This window comes from Rhipicephalus sanguineus, chromosome 4 (assembly GCF_013339695.2).
Source record: "Rhipicephalus sanguineus isolate Rsan-2018 chromosome 4, BIME_Rsan_1.4, whole genome shotgun sequence".
NCBI classification, from domain to species: Eukaryota; Metazoa; Arthropoda; class Arachnida; order Ixodida; family Ixodidae; genus Rhipicephalus; species Rhipicephalus sanguineus.
This window is the reverse complement of record NC_051179.1, coordinates 27,344,811-27,365,137: the sequence shown is the minus strand read 5'-3', so window position 1 is coordinate 27,365,137 and position 20,327 is coordinate 27,344,811. Positions and strand designations below refer to the sequence as shown.

Below are 20,327 nucleotides of genomic sequence, written 5' to 3'. Positions count from 1 at the left end.
GTTCGCCTACATTTCAGTCCTATGATGTTTGCTCTTCTTGATAGATTGAACTTATTAACGCCAAAAAGGTACACTCTGCAAAACACAAAAGTGCTACAAGCTTTTATTTGAACACTGCAACCGCGAGTTGAAACTTCCTATCAGTATGCTGTCCTGAACCGTATAGACGCCGTTATGTTGTACAATGTAACATTTAGTAACACTTACTGCAGCCCGTGTACGGATTTCCGTAGAGTCCAGGGTTGCAGACGCACTTATTGGGTACGGCGTACATGCAGTGTGCCCCGACTCCACATCCCGGAGTGCACGTGGGTGGCAGTACAGCTGCGAGAGAACCGACATTCGTAGTAAACGTTTTGCTAACCTGTTTTAGTCTAATCAATTTCTCCAGTGAATCCACTAGAATAGGCAACTACGTCATAAGGTTGCTTACGTGGAACACACATAGACTCCGAGTTGCCCAAGAAGTATGGCAGGCAGACGCAGCTGCCGGTCTGTTCGTCACAGCGCGCTCCGATGCCACACTGAATGTTCTCGCATCGATCTGAAACAGGAAAGAAAAAATGCGCGAGATACAACTTTTAGCAACCAATTATTTGATTGAGAGAAAACTGAAAAATATATCGCTTGAGAGTCAACAAACCTATGCAGTAGCCAGCAGCACATTCCTGGCCTTTGGGGCAGGGCCTTGAGTCTGAACAGTGTGACTCTGCACATATAAAAGAAAACTATTAGTTAATTGCACGGATAATGAAGAGCGTTCTACAAATGTCACTGTTCGCGACATGCGAAAGGATGGTTGACTTTTAACATTCAGGCAACCTCATCAAATTTACTGCTACTGTTTTACTGCTAGAGACCATCAGCTTATGGCGCTAAGAAAAATGCTAGCATTTGAAGCATGAAACAGACATTATACTTTAAACTAGTCTAGAGTTCATTTTGCTTCCAAGTATGCGCAGCATAAAGTAACGATTGCCACAATTAAAAGAGAAGATATCGTTCACTTATGATCCTAAAGCATTAAGGTTTTGTAAAAGCTGGAGACAATTCCGCGAGCCACAATTATTATTATTCTTTTACAAGCCATGCGAGGTAAGTTATAATGAAAGATCAACCATTAAATAATTAGTGATTTTCAAAGGCTAGTACTACCTTCACCTTCATTCTGCAGTGTTTAGAGTTGCCACCAGAAGTTTACGGGTCACAAAACCGTATAGAAAGCTGAACATTTCTGCGTCCCGGGCACAGAGCCTGTAATTTTTATTTATCTCCTGCGCTAGCATATGCAAAGGACACAACATTTTACAACCTTACTCTCCGCAGGTCCAAGCTGCTCGGAAATTGAACCTTTTGAGAAACCTGTAATATTCCGATGCCAACTGAATAGTAGACAGCTTGACAGAATGAGACGACAGTTTGAATGACTGATTGAAAGTGACGACTTGCGTACCAGGCGAGCATTCTCCTCCCTCCCATGGATTTCCGCGGAAGCCTTCAAAGCACTTGCAGACGCCTTCGTTTCTCGAGTTGACGATGCAGTGAGCGTTGGTGCCACACCAGACCTTGGAGCATGCTGAGAAAAAAGAGAAAAAGGAGCGAGAGAGTACGGTGAGCGACTATTGCTAATGACAAAAACAAACTTCAACTTGATTTAACTTTCCAGGTGCTACTTATTCCTCAGTACAATATGACCCTTGCTTTGCCTCACACAGTAATATATATTAAAGAGAAGTCACAAACGCGAGAATTAATGGCTGATTGGCACTGGGACTTACGTGATTGGCAACCCTGCTCAAGGTCGTAGGGATCGCCTTCATAGCCAGGCCGGCACCAGCACGTTGGTTTGTGATCCTTTGGTTCGCAATAAGCGTTTGGACCACACTCGGACGTAACACAAGGATCTAAAGAGCAATGGAAAACAACAGAAAGATGAGATCATTAACAAAAACATGCTTCCTTTGATATAAATAAGAGCATTAATACAGTCAGGAGGTACATTTCCACATGAAAAATACAAGTGTGCAGTGGAATTAAATACATTTCAAACGCCAAAAATCTTGAGGGACTCTGTGCATATGAAAACAACTTAAAGTTCAGTATAGAGGCACAACTGAGATACTTACTGAGATGCATAAGTGAATCACTTCCAATAAAACCCTCATTATTGAATATATCAAACTCACAACTGAAAGTGAGCAATGTCCATTACATGCTTGAAAGTGTGGTAGTCGTATGGATTAAAATTTACTACAACATGAAAATAGGCGAAATAACTTACCAAAGCAAGTGGCTCCTTTTGCTTCGCAGACAGCATTGCGAGGACACTGGTCATCCGACCTACAGGCAGCAGATCCTTGGCCTATGAAAAAAAAAAAGTTTCACCATTTTAGCAAGTCGAGCTTGGAACAGGATTGAAGTAAGTTGACACGGTCACAAGTCAATGGCCAGGCAATGACAAATGCTTGGCATATTGTCACATGATTGTGACCATGCTGTCAGTGGTGTGACATGCTCACAACGCTGACACAACGCTGACACAACACAATGGTCACACCATTGTCATGTGTTTGTGACACGGCCACAACCATGTGGCGATATGGTGAGCAGCAGCAAATCAACTCGACGTACATCCGACTCCGAATGCATCGCCTGTGGTTCCTGGTGGGCACTCGCAGTGGAATCCACCAATGACATTAATGCAGATGGCTCCGACTCCGCATGGGCCGTTCGGGTCGATCGGAAGGTTCGACGTACATTCGTTCACATCTACAAAGAAAAGGCCAAGAGTAGAATAATGAGCGCAGGTTTGCCTGAAGGCAATCTAAGCAATAAAAGACATCGTAACCACAACGAAAAAGAATAAAGAGAAGGAGCCCTTTTGCTCCTACAGTCACTAATATAGCTGATGTGTCAGGTTAAGTTTTGAAAACCAGTGATAGGCTCGAAAAGATATACTGAGTGAAAGTGAGGTTAGTTGGTAGTTAATCAGTTAATTAAAGTGCCCACTGTAAATGAATAAAAACAACAGATTACCAGCCAATAACTCATTTCATTGCAACGTTAAAAGCCATGAGTATGCATGCTTCATTTTCTTGCTTTTACTTCCGGTTTTCGGCACCAGAGTGCCATAAGAGGGTATCATCTATCACAGTTCAGTGTCACTCTAATTAAGTAAACTCTACTAAAGGCAAACACGATGTTGCCAACGTTAAGCTTACCCCAACAGCCGGTCTGTGGGTTACCGGTGCAACCAGGGTTACACTGGCACTGCGGTCCTGACGGCGTGATGGCACACGTCGCATACTGGCCACACTGAATCCAAGCACAAGGATCTGCAAGGCAAGAAAGATTTTTAATGGAGGAGCTCTTCTCATCCGCCAATATCAGCAGCTTATATGTGTGCACCATGGTGCAACATCGCACCTAACAAAAATATTTTGTCTCTTGTGTGGTTTCCATCTTCCTAACTCAGTGCCTCACACACCCCTTCAGTGCCACTCTATTATACAGACTTTTGAGCAAAAATAACCGAGTTCTTTTTTAACCATTTCTACCAGAAAGGTGTGCATGAGCAAAGCTCATCCATGGTACAAATGAGGCTATAATCTTCAATGAATACACGTTGGTTGTTCTGTCATATGTATCATTTCATAGGTGATGCTGTTGATGACTCAAAGCACAAGCAGAAACTGTCCTGGGGAAAAAAAAAAGGTGCAGCAACAACACTCACCTTTGCAAGTGTCGCCTTCCAAGATGTACGGAGGCAGACACTGACATTGCCCACGAACGCACTTTTCATTTGAAGGACAGTCTGGATCATTCCGGCAGCGAATGCCTAAAGAGAAGGACAGCACTGTGAGGACACTGTTGAAGGACAAGGCATGTGTACACTTTTTGTGACCCGACAAAAAATTTTGACTGATGTCACAATTGCTGCAAGTGCTGCACACAGACAAAGAGGTGAAAATATGTACAACAGTTAAGTAAGACAAAAGGCTGGTACACTTGAATCAAATTAATGCAACGCCCGCCCTCCAGAAAACAGTTGAATGACAAGGAATTTGAATTAGCTGAAGTTTCATTACGTATGCCCTGAAAGAGAACTATGGGTTACAGGAACAGATATGCAGAAACTATAGGAACAGAAAGAAATGACAGAGTCTCTGCATCCATGAATGTGCGAGTGGTCCAGTAACGTCAGTCTTATAGCGCTGTCCGCCAACAAACGCAACAGCCTAAATGTCAAGCATGGGCACCTTTTGACTACTCTTGCTCCATGATTACCATCTTAAGCGGTTTCTGATAACTGATAAGGCTTTAAAAAACACTGAATACATATTGGGTCAGCCAAACTCTTGAAAACAGTTGGATGTGTCTTCCAAAAACTGTGGAAATCACAGGCTGCCTTTCACAAGAATCACTTTAAAAATAATAAAAGCACGAGAGAAGCTTACGAATGGGAGAGCAGCCTTGTCGAGGATTTCCAGTATATCCCGGTGCGCAGAGGCAGTGGTACGTTCCCAATGCATCGCGGCACTGGGCATTAGCACCACATGGGGAATACTCGCTGATTTCTTCGCATTCGTTGATATCTGGAAGCACAATGCAAAACCGTCAGCTGCACAGCACCTTCTCGCGTAGACGTGATGGAAATAGTGGTGTTGATGTAACCGCAACTCACTTCGACAGAACCCAGTGACCTCGAGAGTGTAGCCCTTGGGGCAGATGCAGAAGCCGTGGCTCGGTCCAGTGAAAACGCATTCCTGGTTCTCGGGGCACGGGTTCGTAGTCGAGCAGTTTCGACTAACCACTGCGCGAGAAGACAAAAGAAAAAAAAAGTCAGCACCTGTACATCACAAGTGCACTTAACGTAGTTCAAATTGACACTATCTGGACACTTTGTTCTCAAAACAACAACACAATTGTTCAGTGTAGTTGTAGTCATAAAAAAAGGAGCTCTGCAAACGTTCGCAAAAAAAAAAAAAATGAAGGGATATAGTATTAACCATAGATGATGTTTTCATGTACATATCAACATAAATTCTCCAAGTAAAACTTCTGATTTAACTGAAAAAAGAGCTATCACAGCAGTCTAGTAATCAAGTAAAATATGTATGGAAGCTCTGCTGAGAATGGGAAATGACTAGGGATGGGCGAATAGTGAATTTGAGGTTCGAAGCGAATAATGATTTGGTCGAATAATTTCAAATCGAATAATTTCAAATCGAATAATTTCAAATCGAATAGTTCGAATAGGATATACAGTAGAACCCCGCTGATACGTTTTTGAAGGGACCGTAGGAAATAAACGTAAGAGACGGGAAACGTAAGAGCCGAAAAACAGGAAAAACGACAAAATATTTAGTGGTACAGAATTTTATTTCAATGCTTACGAGCAGCACGAAAATTGGCGCGCCCAGCCGCGATCTAGTCGATGGATAGAAACGCGGAGCTGGGGACGGCCTCATCCACAGAAATGTAATCAACGTATGTGATTTTTTTAACACCAACAGCTGTAGGCATGAAAGAACTAAGCACACGCAGTCACGACCAGCGCGGCGAGTCCGACCGCGAACCGCGCGCACGACCATGCGAGCTCCAACCAACTCGAACTCCTCCCGTGCTCCGACAAATAACGATGATGATGAGTCTACGGCAACGCGATGGCAGAAGTAAATGCCAATCTCGAAGGCCTTGCTTTCGCACGCAATTACGTCATAGACGCCATGTTTGTGCAATACAAATCTCAAAGGCTATGCTTTTGTCAATAGTAAATGCCAATCTCGGAGGCCTTGCTTTCGCGAGCAACTACGTCATAGACGCCATCTTTGCAATGCGAATCTCGAAGGCCATGCTTTGTTTGCATCAATTGAAAGATCCTGTTGCTTGCGCCTCTCATGCGGCTAATATTACGGTCAAACCAGGCCAAGCTGCTTGAAAATGCACCATGGCCGCTCTCTTCGGTAGTCCCTCGGTCGGCTCCGAGCGCACTTCGCGACGTATCATACGGGAACGGTCCGAAAGTTACGACGTAACAGCGGGGTCCCCAATACATTGTATCCTATGGGAGCTATGCCGGGACCGGCGGAAAACGACGTAACAGCCGGGAAAACGCAGCAGTGAGGAACGTAACAGCGGGGTTCTACTGTATCACATATTATTAAGAAAAATGAGCATTTTTGTCATGACCCTTTACAATATTTTTAAGGATTGGAACTAGGTATGAGCGAATGTCACTTTTTTTGGTTTGAAGTGAAGCAGCCTTGAACAGGGTGCAAGTTAGAAGTGGTGCAATGCGTTACAATTTAAAAATTACTATACTTAGCGCATATAAGCCCATATAACACGCTTTTAAACTTTTAAAAAAAATTTGTATATTTAACCTTGAAGTGTGGCTTCGCGGCAGTGCAGATTTCCCCTGGATGGGTTGTTTCACGGCACAGCAATTAGACGCTGCAGTGAAACCACTTTTACAGGGGGTTATGTAAATGTATACATATATTCCTTCATTTCGAATACTTCGAAATTTCGAATAATCTAAATTCGTATCGAAGCAAGTTCGAATACTGTAATATTCGTTCGAATATTCGAAACGCCCGAATATTCGCCCATCCCTAGAAGTGACTTATTTCCGTATGTTGAATTTTTTGTCAAATAAAGAAGAAATGAAAGGACAAAATATGGTAACACTTGAGCATTAACAACAAAAATGAAGAATAAAGAAAAGCGAAGAACTGGGACGACTGCATGTGAGAAATGGATCTCAAATATGCAGCATGAACAGGTTGTGAATGTGAACATTTCCCTGATATTAGTGAACCTCAAGGGCAGGCAATCTGGGCCACATTTTGCTTACAGGGTTAAATGAATCATATAAATATGAAATGTAACATCTAAACGTGTATCACAGATTTCAAAAGGGATGAGTGTGTGCTTACTGATGCAGTATTCTCCCTCCCGAACAAAGGGATGCTTGCAGCCGCACACCCCCTTCTGGTAACGGTCCTTGACGCAGACAGTGTTTCCGGGACACTGACTGTCCTTCTGGCAATCAATCTCCTCTGGGTAGCAGGATGTGTACGGGTCACCAACGTGGCCACGTGGACACTGGCACAAGTAGCTGCCCTCCAAGTTCATGCAGAAGGCACTCAGGCCACAAGGCGAGCTGGATTTGAACTCCGAGCACTCGTTGATATCTGCAATGGGACATTTGCAAAGAGAAGGCGCTAAAGCAAAAAGCTGAACTCTAGTCGGTTTGATTGATTTGAGATGTTAGCAGGACTTAACATATCAGTGCCCGTCATGTTTTCTTCGTATGGTCTGTCTGTTCTTACTGCTTCTAATACGTCAAATCTTTCAAAAGACACTTGATTTAAGGATGAAATGACAATATTAAAAGGAGAAAGGGTAGTTTGGAGTGAAATATAAAGTTTTGAACAGGAGTTGAAGCTAACCAATCTTATTTATGTGACAGTCTTTACATGTTGCAAGAAATGCGATGCATGTACCCGACTGTTACAGCTTTTTCTTTAATGAAATGAAGTAGCACAGTTAACACAATTGTCCCGATGATCAGTGGGGGGAAGAAAGATATTAATATTGACTTAAGCCATGGTGATTCAGTGTTCAGTGCATTGTCAGCAAAGCATATGCTGCTTGTTGATTGTGTCTTGTATTGTCGATTGTGTCTTGTAAGCAAGGGAAAGAGCAGGATTTTCGTGATGTCTCTACACAGTGACAGATCTCCTTGATCTTGCTGCAGTTTCACAGACAATAACTGATAAATGAGGTATACAATTTTAGCTTTAGCATTCTCTCCCTGCTAGGTGTTCATCGTGCGCTTTAAGGATGGTGACATTTGTACATACTCAATATTACTCTCACTTACCCCTGCATCTAGCGATCGATGTGTCGTACGTGAAGCCTCGCCGGCACACGCACTGGCTACGTCCGTTCACCGATATGCACTCCTCGTGGGGAGGGCACGGTCGAGCAGTTGAGCAGCCATGGATGACTTGTTGTTCTGCGGAAATGCGAGTGCCACCAGTAAATTCCAATTAGAAGTTCGAAATATTTGCCACCGTAAAAGCATTCTGTGCCAAGCCATGTCTCCTAATAAACACACGGGAAGCAGTTACGGCAAGTTGGAAACGAGTTAAGTATGATCGCAGTAGGAATTACAATAACAATTCATGAGAGAGGAACCAAATCACCTCACCTTTCGCCAAGCATCCTCTGAAGGGGTCACCTTCAAATCCATGCGGGCACACACACTCAAATCTTCCAGGCAAGTTGCGGCAGAGGGCACCTTGGCCGCAAGGCTGGGTTCCAGAGCACTCATCGATGTCTGCATTGAGGAAATTTGTGACCTGGTTATTGGCAGCTCATTAAAAGAAAAAACAGCCAGCCAGCCAAGCTTTTCAAAGTTCTATGTGAATAAATCAACATTGTGAATAGCGAAAAGTGAATTCACTAAGTGAAGTTCTTTGGCAACCATGCAGTGTATTATACAACTGATTTCACATTCAGCAAGGGAACAACACTTCCACTAAGCTACTAAGGCAGCTTAGCTAAGTTCTTTGGCAACCATGGATGGGGAATCAAACTCCTGACTTTATGCTCAGCAGGAGAACACCACTCCCATTAAGCCAGTAAGACAGGTCAGCTAAGTTCTTTGACAGCAGCTGCAACAAAAGAATCAACGCCTGCTTACCAACACAACCAGGAAGACTGTTACTTTGGCCGGTGAAACCGTGAGCACAAACGCAAATCGGCTGGCCTGCATGGTCCAGCTGGCATTTTGCGTGTGTGCCGCAAAAGATGTCTTCACAGGGATCTGTTTGTATGAGAGTAAAGGAGAGAACGTAAGCATGAAAACTGTGTTACAGAGTGTTTCGAAGTATTGGGGAGAAAGAAATTTGACCGCAACGTACGTCGACACTCGTTTCCGAAGTTAGGCGACGGACAGTAGCACTGGTGGTCCCTACAGACAGCGTGGCCGGGGCAGGCATCGTCTCGATCACACTGGACAACCTGAACACCTAAAACAAAGAAAAAAGAATCAGAATACTTGAGTGCTGCCTCCTTACAAAAGTTTGATCTGGTAAACTAATTTACTGCATTTCTTTATTTTGAGTCTACTAAGCAAACCCTTTTAATCCTACATATCCAAAGCTGCTGCCCGTGAGAAAGTGGTCCTTCAATTTAAGAACCACAAAGCCAAAGAGCTGAGGACAAAATGGGCAAATTATTGGTGTTCAGTCAGGGTACCAGTTGGGGGCAAAGCCGGTATTTTATTTTGTTGGGTTGGTTTCGATACGCCTATATGTGTGTGCATGTATGCGTGTATACATAAAATAACGCAAGAGATTTGGATGGGGAGGGAAGGGGGGGAGGGAGTTAGACCCCCACCCCCCACCCCTTCTTCTATTGGTGTAACAACAGTCGGAGAGGATGTGTGTGGGGGTGTAACCAGAGAAAATGCAGAATTTTCCTGGTTACACCTATGAAAACTGTGGTACCACAGAGAATCATGAAAAGAAGCTGATAGAGGATGAGGAAGCTAAATTAAATTGACGTACCGGATGACCATGCAAACAGTTTCGTTCTCAACTAGCCATTGCTCAATTCACAAACTACCGGCCTTGGATCTTGGCACAACCGTTCGAAACGTCATGCTTATACTGTAATAAACATACACTAAACAAAAATACAAGCTCTGCAGTGACTAACGGTACACAGCAGCTTACATCGGACAGTCGGGTCTCCCGATGTTCCTGGGGGGCACCTGCAGTGGTAGCTTCCGGGCGTGTTTGTACAAACGGCGGATATTCCGCACTTGCCGTTCGGTCCAAACGTTTGGGCGCACTCGCTGATATCTGCACAAACACGCGTTCAACGGTTACTATGGCAACAGTTAGTTCGCGAATTCGCATTAACAGCACGTGAACATGACGTACGAAAGAAATGCGTATTTTATTCATCAATGACAACAAACAAGAGCTCACGATATGAAATCAGCGCCATGTGTGGTGCTGATTTCATACGTGGCGAATCGTATGTGGCACCCAAACTGAGCACTGGCGCGACAACTAACACAACAGGATCACGAACTGTGCTGTACTTTGAATGGGCCCGCCAGAAGGAGAAAACCGAAATTGCGTAAGGAGGCCAGTGGCCACGAACGCTGCGATTCGTAACTAATCCTAGCTACTTACAAGAACAGTCACCAATTCAAGTGCCGCAATACCACACACAGGGGCACCGGGAAACAAGGATTGCCTGTTCTACACCACCAAACGAACATAAACACTAGTATTTACACTTGAGTTTGCGAAGTGTAGCGAAGAAGCGAAACTAAAGGCCGACTTGTTAACCACGTGCTGAAGGCACAGTGTTTGCTGTCGAGTCTACGTATTCTGCCACCGACAGAACGCTAGATAAGACCTTCATTAGATTTACAAAATAATAGGTAATACGCCAAGTTAAAGTGTGTGATATAATAAAAAATAATAATAAAAATAAATGAAATAAAAAAAATAATAAAAATAGATAAACGATATACGAAACACTGACAGGTATCACGAGTAAGCTTCACCGCAGAGCACACTGACTATGTGGAGAAGCTCGCTTGCAGAACTCGTTTGCAAAACCTACGAGAACCGAATGCACGGGGACTTCCCGTTTGCAAGAACAGCGTTTCCACATCATTGTTCATATATGACATACACCGATGGAGATTTGGCCATAAACCAAGATTAAGTGATACGTTCACAGCCTCCGTTCTGTATTCAATGTCATCGCCAGTGCATGAAAATGAAAGAAATAACCCAAGTGCCCGCGGTAAGATTTTACGTCAATCCTCGGGCGCTGTTATTACGAAAACAGCGTAGACTTCTTCACGTTCAGTGGTGCCAAGTTAATGCGTTGACAAGGCGCATATGGTCTTTCTTAATTAACGGAGAGCTGTCTTGCAACGCAGACTATCAGAAAAAATGTACGCGAAGACTGGTACAACTAGGTTCTGGTCACTATAGCACAACCAGAACAATAAGCGCTTTAGCAATGAGAACCACGGAGCAACGTGTTTAGAACGGCCTACGTATGCATATATGCGCATGCGTACTGACCGTGACAGCGCACACGTCCGTTGCCAGAGTAACCGGGAGGACAGGAGCAGGTGAAGCTCCCAAGGGTGTTGGCGCACAGTGCGCCCTGTCCGCAGAGCCCGCTGGGTCCAAGCAGCCTGTCGCATTCGTTGACGTCCTCGCAGAATCGGAACGGGTCGCCCGTGAAACCGGGTGGGCACGAGCACCGGTAGCTGCCAGGAGTGTTGCTGCACAGCGCTCCCTGGCCGCACAGACCCGAGGGGCCCTGGTGAACGCTGCACTCGTCCACGTCTGCATCGGAAGGGGAACACGTCGCGTACTCAACGGAGTGCAACTCTCCGTGTCTTGAGCGTGCTCAATTTAAGACCAATTCCAACACAACTATAGGCTGCGTATCAGGCACGTAGCCAGGACTTTTTTTTTTGGGGGGGGGGGGGCAAGGCCTAATTGTTCGAAAGAAAGCCTTTCGATGGCAAAAAGAAAAAAAAGTTGCCTGGAAATATAGAAAGCTGGACGAATTTCGGGGGGGGCCCGGGCCCCCCCCTTGCCTACGTGCCTGCTGCGTATAGACCTCATTCCAGTACTAGATGACAATTTGAGGACAACGTCTTACCACACCTCCGTGTCGCCACGCTCTCTCCATCTTCTTACCTTGTACAACACAATACCACAGAGCAGAACATGGTACAACACAATACACTATATTACAAAGACAACGTATACATATTTGTCATAGTGATTGATGAAAAAAAAAAACTATAGTATGTAGTAGTACCGCCCAACATTTTCAGAACCCCACCCCCAACCCCACTAAAAGCGCTTCCTCTCTGGAGCATTGCCCATGAGCGTTGTCGTCTCTGAAGTGTTCTTGAGTGGAACCCGCGCGGCTTCTTCAGATGACATAGGGCACCGTTAATGATAATACATATTGCAAATTGCAAAATAAAAGTTACGCCAGTCACCTGAAAGACGTGTTAAATAGCACAGGTAACGCTGGCTCATCAGCTTATTCACTTTTGAAATTTGCGAAAGTGATTAAACGCAGCAGTGGTCTCTTAGATACTATATCACCCACCATCGCGACCTTCTTTCTTTTTTTACATGGAACATTCACGTGACGTCAGCCAACGCCATTTTTTTTTTTTTGCACCATTCGCAGCTTCCATTGTGACTCTGGAGATAAATAGACCGAGATAAAGCGCAGATTTTCACTGTTCCGCTGCGCAACAATATGGCAGCCTCGATAACGTCAGCCGGACTGCCGTTTCCAAGCAACCGTTAGCACAAAGCCCGTATGTACCATGTTCACTACACAGATCCACCGTTACGGTTCGTCAGGCTAGCGTGCAGCCCTTGTGGTCTTTTCTATAATCCGTCTTTCACAGCTGTACAAAAGGCACACATACCTCGGGCCGTGTCTACGTTGCAAGTGCAAGCAGTTTTTCATCCGTGCACACTCACCTATGCATCCGGCGCGGATGTTGGACGGGTTGAAGGTGAAGCCGACTTCACAAACGCAGGCAGCCTCCTTGCCGTTGGCCTGGCAGGTGGCGTGGCGGCCGCACTCTACCATGTCGCAGGGCGCTGCGAATAGTCCGAGGAGGGAGTGAATGAGCTACAAGGAGGGTGTAACTTCGATATGGAGAAGGAGTTTAATGAAGTGAAAAGAGTGAACGAAATACTAGATGGGTGTAGATTGGGTACAAAGAGGTGGTAAATAAAATAGAGGGAGTAATTATTGGATACTAGGAGGGAGTAAATGAAATGCAAATAGGACGCTATTCCAATTTTTGAACGCCCGTGTGCAGCCAGGTACGTTGTGTTGAGACTATAACTGTTTTCGAGCAGGCATTTTTTTTACGTGTATACAACAACGACAACAACAATACCGACGACAACAAAAACACATTCTTGACGTCAAGGTAAAAGTTTGGCGAATCATTCACGTTTCTAGTCCGAGCAAGTATACGAGTGGTGTGTTCTAAACATAGCCTGTCACGCCGAGACGACAGCACTTGGTAGAAATGTGTATCCAGAAAAGCGCACCTCTTGTGAATAAACGGCTCTTCAAAAATGAGACACACATCTCCAGTAAGAAGCCAATGCCTCGCATCCGGGAGGCCCATTCCAATCAGAAGCATTCAACGTAAACATACCTTCTTTTTCTTTGACAGACCGATGTGTTGTTTGTTGCTGTTACTTTCTAACAAACAGCGACGCGGGGAAACTAAAACAATGCGAATTAATAATTTGCAACACGAACGCACGCCTTGTGTACATGATGATTGCAAAAAGGTTAACAAGACACCCCACATACTACTCGCGGTGTCCTGATCACTCGTGCCTTTTAACGTGCATACAAGAAGGCCGAAGAGTGAGTGCAATATTTCTGTTGAGATTGTGACGGCTATGACGCGCAACTTCACCTAAGACTCCTTCTGCAACCCTCGATTCAGTCCACCAGCACTACTAGTGCACGAGAGGACGACGTGAAAACGCATGCCGTGAAAACGCTACTAGTAGAATGTTCACACTCACAGACGCACGCCTCCTTGGGGTTGCCGATGAGGTGTTCGGGGCAGTAGCAGCGGTAGCTGCCGTCCGTGTTGGCACACTTGGCGTTCTTGCCGCAAGGGTTGGTCAGGCACTCGTTGACGTCTGCGCGCATGCGCACGTTATATTTATCAGTGCATCGCTGCTTTGCAACGTCTCAGAGTGATAATTAAACACATCGGTATGCACAGGCGAGTCTGCGCTACATACGCACCTCGGCAGCGGCTTTGCGGCGACGCGTGTATCTTCTCGAATCCGGGCTTGCACTGACACAGGAACCCGCCCTCGGTGTTGACGCAGGCCGCGTTGCGGCCGCAAGTGCCCCGGGACAGACACTCGTTTCGATCTGGAATAATTATAAAGAGGCAGAGGTTGGCGCGACAATGAGGAGGGGCTATTATTTGAATCAATCAGTGACGCGAACGTGTGAGACGTTGTCAGGTGATCCGACAGCACACGCTCGCGGCGTACATATTTCAGATTCTGTCAAAAAAAGCAATATCAAGCCCTATGATTGATTAATGCATCGCTGTCTTTTGTTTCTTCCTCATCTTCAAGGCCCTCCGTTTTGGAACAGCTCTCACCGCTAACGACCCGTCCCATAACCGCAAGCTTCGCCGCAACATTGGTCACATTGCAGTGAAACCAGCTTGCCGTAATCTATTGCAGGGTCGGATTGAAGAAAGTTGTAAACTGCAGAAAACAAACTGCGAAAGTCTTCAGTAGAACCTGAAACCATAACTTTTGTAATGGCGTCACAAATAATTTTCTTGTTTACTATGCAATACAGAGGTTAAATGTCGAATTCCTTTCGCGCACCTCGAAAATTCCCTAGCCAGCCTTGAAAACGGAGTTGTTACTTGTGTAATGGCGACACACAGTACACAGCCGTAAGAGAATATGAACAGGCCACAAGACATAGATATTTCACTGTAAATATTCTTAGAAACAGAAGCCAAATATTCGCATTCCACATGTTCGCGCTCTATAAATGCCAAAAGCAGAGTCGCGTCTTCTGTAGTTGGGCTTTGCCTATTGCAAGTACGTCCGACGGTGAAGAAACATTTGGCGAGCGATAAACACACGGAAATATCGTTATTTAGACACTTCCGCATTAGAGTGACGCGTTGTGAGTTCTACCGCTGCGGTAATACGCGTGTGTGCGGGCCGGGGCAACTTCCCGTGCTTACCTGGAACCTGGTACTCGATATGGTACCAGGTAGCAGCGCCACTTAGTGCCCAGCAGCGCATCGTGTACAACGCCCTGACAAGTCTCACACTTGTTTTGGAGTTTCATGAATTATATCTACCTATAATTGCACAGACAGTGAAGATGAACCACATAATAAAAAATGCTATAAAGTTATAACTACCTTTTATCAAACGGGAAGATTGGCTAACAAATAAACACAAGCAAGGAAGAAGTACGGGCAAAACGAACAGCTAGACCCCCTCGCTGACGCATCTTGGTCGAGTATCGTTCCGTGAGTTACTTGGAAAGCAAATTTTAGCTAGTCTCAAATCACATGGAAGACTTGGCTAATAAATACTTGCCAGGTAAGTTTCGAAAACTTGGCCAACCTTGCTTTCTGAGACAATTCACGCTAGTAGTGCGTCGAGAGCGTCTCTTTTTCTTTTTTTCTTCTTTTTCTTTTTTTTGCTGCGATGAATACGATGCTCTCACTGCCGCATCTTCATGATGTAATGACCTACTGTTTGTCTAATCGAACATGAGCTTTCGATAGCTGAACGATGATCAGAAATGTACGCAAACAAAAGCTCGTAGTGAAACTTTTTCTCACCGATGCATTCCTTCTGGTTGGGCGACACCTGATATCCTTTCTTGCACTGGCAGAAGTTGTTGACGCACTCGGCGTTGTCCGTGCAGTCGTGGTACGTGGTGCACTCCACGCCAACAATATCTGCGGATGGTATACACGCAAGCATAAGAAAACAACGCGATAAATAAAGACAGCGCAAGTGGAGGTGTTTCGCGGTTATAGAAGTGGCTGTAGTAACAAAGGGAACAGCATCACCATCCCGCAGTTTCCGTTCTTCCTGCTGCACACAACTATTCTCGCATATAGCTGGTACTTCACTCAGTCGCTTTAGAGGTGCACTTAAAAACACGGTCGAGTGCGAGAACACGTTATTCAGTAAGGGACCAATAAGAAAGAATACAAATATCAAAGAAAAAAGAGAGGCATTATATTCATCTCTAGTCTGCCAAGAGTACAGAAACTTTAGCTGGACACGGAGCTCAAGAAGCAGCCAGGCACGTCACGAAATGCGTCATGACGTGGGAAAAACGTGATTCACGTGAAAACCTCGCCGATTCGTCGGCTAATATTGGCAATGCACGAGCTTTATTCACTCAGAATCAATCCAGTCGATTCAGATTGCTTTCTTTATAAAAAACAGCGTAAGCCAGTCAACCGATATTCCAGTGAACGCTACATAAGGTCAGAAGAAACACAATAAAGTTTCGGAAATACCTTTTGAAAGGGAATTATGATGTCGCAAGAACATAGAGATTTGTATGAACCCTTACAAAAAACTCGCATGCTATAAGGTTGCACGTCTACAAAAAAGTCTATTAAAAACAAAGAAACGCAAAAAAAAACCATCAGAATAATTATAAAGTATTTTTTGTGAGGTAAACACCCAAGTATAGTCGATCTAGAATAATTTCACGAGACGCAGGCAGAGAATAAAAAAGGTATGAGACACAAAACTGGGAAAACGTATAGCTCACCCCTCTCGCACGATTGGTAGGCGTTTCCGGTGTAACCCTTGGGGCACTCGCAGCGGTAACTTCCGGGACTGTTGTAGCACAGGCTTCCGATGGCGCAGGGATTCTGCGCGCACTCGTCCACGTCTGAGTTCGAGGATGAGATAGAGAAAATGGCGACATGGACACTATCAGCACTGTCCGAGAGAAGGGATGATCGACGACAGTATGTGGACGGGAGCATACGTACCGAGGCACTGAATCCTTGGGTCTCCAGAGTAGCCCTCTTTACAGGCGCAGTGGTACGAACCCACGTCGTTCAGGCAGACCGCGTTCAGGCCGCAAGCGGTTGGCCTCGAACATTCGTCCAAGTCTGAGAACCACAGGGCAAGGGAGAACAAAGGTTCAGGTGGAGCAGTTTATACAGTTTCTTATTTTTTTTTATTTTTCAGATTCTCTAGAGAAGAACACTACGATGGCGTTTGTTGGCGAGTGCACAGATAATATAAGCACGTCAATTCCCATGCTGTCAAAGAAGAGCGGAGTAGGGAGTTTCGTTTTTCGGCAACCTAGAGCCGAATTCACAATGCTTTCTTTCGTGTGTATTTTGCTATTGGACGGTAGCCTTCACTGGTGATGGGTCCAACATCAGGATTGACAAAAAATTTATTTTACAAACAATTATAGCCTAAAACGCTTTTGTGAATACTTGACCTTGTCCGGTATCCAGAAAAAGAAAGGTTGTTACACCAGAAGCGGTTGTAAAATCTGATTCTAGCCAACCGCAATGTTGGACGTATGATTAGCGAATGCGGTACGTAGGCCAATGGCAGAAAACACTCACGAACAACAACAACAACAACAACAACAAAAAATCTAATCGTGGCGAATTGGGCTCCCTGTTGCGGATGACGAATACCGCACTCTGTGTAGTAGATCTGGCCAAACCATTTCCCGGACAAACGCATCGGTATCGCTTTCTCTTTCTCAAAGCTTTCTCTTTCTTACGCGAGAGCGTTCTCTTATTGGCTAGTGCTTGAACTTCCGCCATTCACGATAGCGATGGGCGTTGTTATGAGACGATCGCCGCACGAATGAAAGATCTTAAAATGCCATTATTACGCAGGATAATCTTTGTAAAATATTTGAACAAGGGGGGAAAGATCATACAGCCGGGTACGACTCGATAGAGAAGCCCTACGTGCGAACATGCATACAAATACGAGTGCCTGAGGTTAGCAAGATTCGGCATGGAGCTATATAAAGCTATACGAAAGTTCGTTCCATGCAAAGGTGTCGACAGATAAGCAAATTTCCGCTCCATGAGGGCTGAAACGGACTTTCTGACCACGTGCATCACGCAACCCTTTTGAAGTTTTACTCGTGATCTATATAAGGAATGGGATATATTTCCATCCTTCTCTTTATTTAATATGTGCGCTCATGCGCGTGTGTTTTTCTAACGTGGAGCTTACCGTGGCATCCAGCCGACAGCTGTGCTTCGCCTACGTATCCCAGCTTGCAGCGACAGAAGTAGCTGCCCTCCGTGTTGGTGCAGTCCGTGTTGGCACCGCAGGCGTGCGGGCACTCGTTGATATCTGCATTTCAGTTTAACAACGCAACCAGGTCAGCATAGATACTCGCTCAGGGGTTAATACTGCTCATTAACTGTCACAGAATAATGAGAGACGAATTAGAGTACAATTTACACTACCGTGGGAAGCCATAAGCTGTACCCTTCGCATATTAGTGAAGTTTTGAAAGATGATAGAGTGACCGGCTGAACCTAACGGGGTTTAGAACAAAATGTGATCGATTTAGAGTATCATTTGTACCGTACTATGGGAGAGCAGTACGCTTTCCCGGGCCCAGAAATTCCGACGTTGCAAAAACAGCGCTCTTAATTGAACATACATGAACCCGAATTGACTCGAGGTGTACACGTATCTCCATCTAAATTGTACCTCTACAGATGCACGGGTGACAGCCCTGTTCAGTACAGAATTACGCACTTCTACGGCGAACGGCAGATGAATATCTACACTGCAACGAATATACGTTATTTAATAAGGCAAACTTCCGTAGGCCTGCATTCCAAAGTTTGTGGTTCGGTGCGCATGCTCGTTCGGTCTCTCAGCAGTGAAGTGCACTTCAGTATTGCACTATCCTGAGGATAGGCCCACTCTGCAGTAAGCGCACTGGCCCTGCCGACAGTGTCACAACCAAGTGAGCCGATCCCAGAGTAAGTGTAATGGGCGTCACGTGGGTCACGTGCTCAGTGTTTCCGCGTCGATATAGCCACCTTGATTGGCAGGCACGTAATCATCATCATCATCAAAAACAACAACAACGCATCAGAAACTGAGCGAAAGGCGATAAAACAGTTTGCATCACACGCATCCGTAGCTGGAGAGAGGGAGCGAACGATGCGGTGCTGCTGTTCACGTGACATGCTTGGCAGACGACGGGTGGTCGCGACAAAACAATGGCGGCAACTTCACACGCGCTTTCGCTTTCAGCCGCTTCTCAGGTGTCGCGCCTGGCCTCGCGCCGGTCGGCGGCTCCAATTAACGCGAGAGGGAATTCCTCCACTCGCATCCCGCTTTTTCTTTGTGTTTATAGCTTTCCCAATTGGCACGAGGTTCGTTATGCGCGCTTCTCATTGTTAAGCGCGACGCCTTCTTCACAGCACGCAACAAGTATACAACAGCCTTGAGCGTACGAGGCCTGCTACGATGTACACACGGACGCACACAACAGCTTCATCTGCTACCGAGCGTGAAGAACGCATCGCGTGCTTTTGTAGCGGACGGTTGCCGCTGCGTGCCTCCTTGAAAGTGTCGAAGAAAACCGGCCGGAAGATCGAGTCTAGCATAGCAACGATTCGAAAATTTCTTCCTGAATCTGAGTCGCAAAAGCAAAAAGCCATGAGTCCGACAACACCGCGTTCGCGGGACAGGCATTTTCATCTGTCCAGTTTCGTTTTCATACGACAAACAAACTGACCGACAATGCACAATCTGCCGGGAGTCTATTTATTAGCTTACACATGTACGCTGTTCTCAGAGAAGTATAGTAACATAAAAATTTCAACTTCGCGTTTTTTTAATGTTTTGTTTGCCTTCTGAATCCAGAACAGGCATTACTCACGTGTAAATATGTTTTTACTTTGGAGTAGCCAGCATGTGGGGCAGAGTTTATACAACCACGAAAATTCAAGTGGAACACCTCTACAACGAACTAACCTATATAACGAAGTATTCTTCACGCCCTGGCTATATTGGAAGCGATAATGTTCCAAAAGTCGGTTGAATTCATGCTGTAAAAGGTTTACTCCGACTTTACACAACTAGACGTTTCGCCACCTATGTCTATGTTGTTTTGTTGATACTAGTTGTGTTAATTCGGAGTAAACCTTTTACAGTAATATATTGGAAGCGTTACGGTGCGCGACATTTGCAGCGAAGTGACCCATGTAAAGAAGTACTTTGAACGTCCAGAAAGCATTTCGCTACGAAGGTGCTTGACTGCATATGCGTCAACGCTCCTTTGAAGCCAGTTCATTAAAGGCGTACTCAGAGATGCGGGCTGCACACGCTCACCCTGGCAGGCGATCTTGGGGTTTCCGGTGAATCCGGGCGGGCACTGGCAGTAGAAACTGCCGGGCGCGTTGACGCACGTTGCGCGCGTACCGCAGGGGAAGTGCGCGTCCAAGCACTCGTCCACGTCCACGCAGCCGTGGTGGGCACGGCCGGGAAGGGGCTTGTATCCGGGCTGGCACTCGCACTCGAAGCCGCCCGGCAGGTTGTGACACACCGAGTTGGCACCGCACGGGTCGTTTCGGCACTCGTCGACATCTGCGACCGCGCACCATAGTCGCAATCAATCAATCAATCAATCAATCAATCAATCAATCAATCAATCAATCAATC

General features: G+C 45.5%; 1 protein-coding gene across 1 annotated transcript in view; it reads right to left on the bottom strand.

Moving 5' to 3' along the window:
- The window catches only part of LOC119389671 (uncharacterized), a 324,685-nt gene that overhangs the window by 76,124 nt on the left and 228,234 nt on the right, over nt 1-20,327 (bottom strand). The window contains 26 exon segments of the mRNA XM_037657032.2: nt 208-324; nt 434-544; nt 644-709; nt 1,454-1,576; nt 1,779-1,904; nt 2,282-2,362; nt 2,632-2,769; nt 3,222-3,335; nt 3,734-3,838; nt 4,458-4,595; nt 4,685-4,813; nt 6,942-7,199; nt 7,892-8,026; nt 8,222-8,350; nt 8,717-8,839; nt 8,937-9,044; nt 9,753-9,881; nt 11,133-11,402; nt 12,573-12,695; nt 13,650-13,769; nt 13,879-14,010; nt 15,467-15,586; nt 16,420-16,542; nt 16,646-16,768; nt 17,871-17,993; nt 19,998-20,252. Of these exon segments, the coding sequence (XP_037512960.2) occupies nt 208-324; nt 434-544; nt 644-709; nt 1,454-1,576; nt 1,779-1,904; nt 2,282-2,362; nt 2,632-2,769; nt 3,222-3,335; nt 3,734-3,838; nt 4,458-4,595; nt 4,685-4,813; nt 6,942-7,199; nt 7,892-8,026; nt 8,222-8,350; nt 8,717-8,839; nt 8,937-9,044; nt 9,753-9,881; nt 11,133-11,402; nt 12,573-12,695; nt 13,650-13,769; nt 13,879-14,010; nt 15,467-15,586; nt 16,420-16,542; nt 16,646-16,768; nt 17,871-17,993; nt 19,998-20,252 (3,519 nt within the window).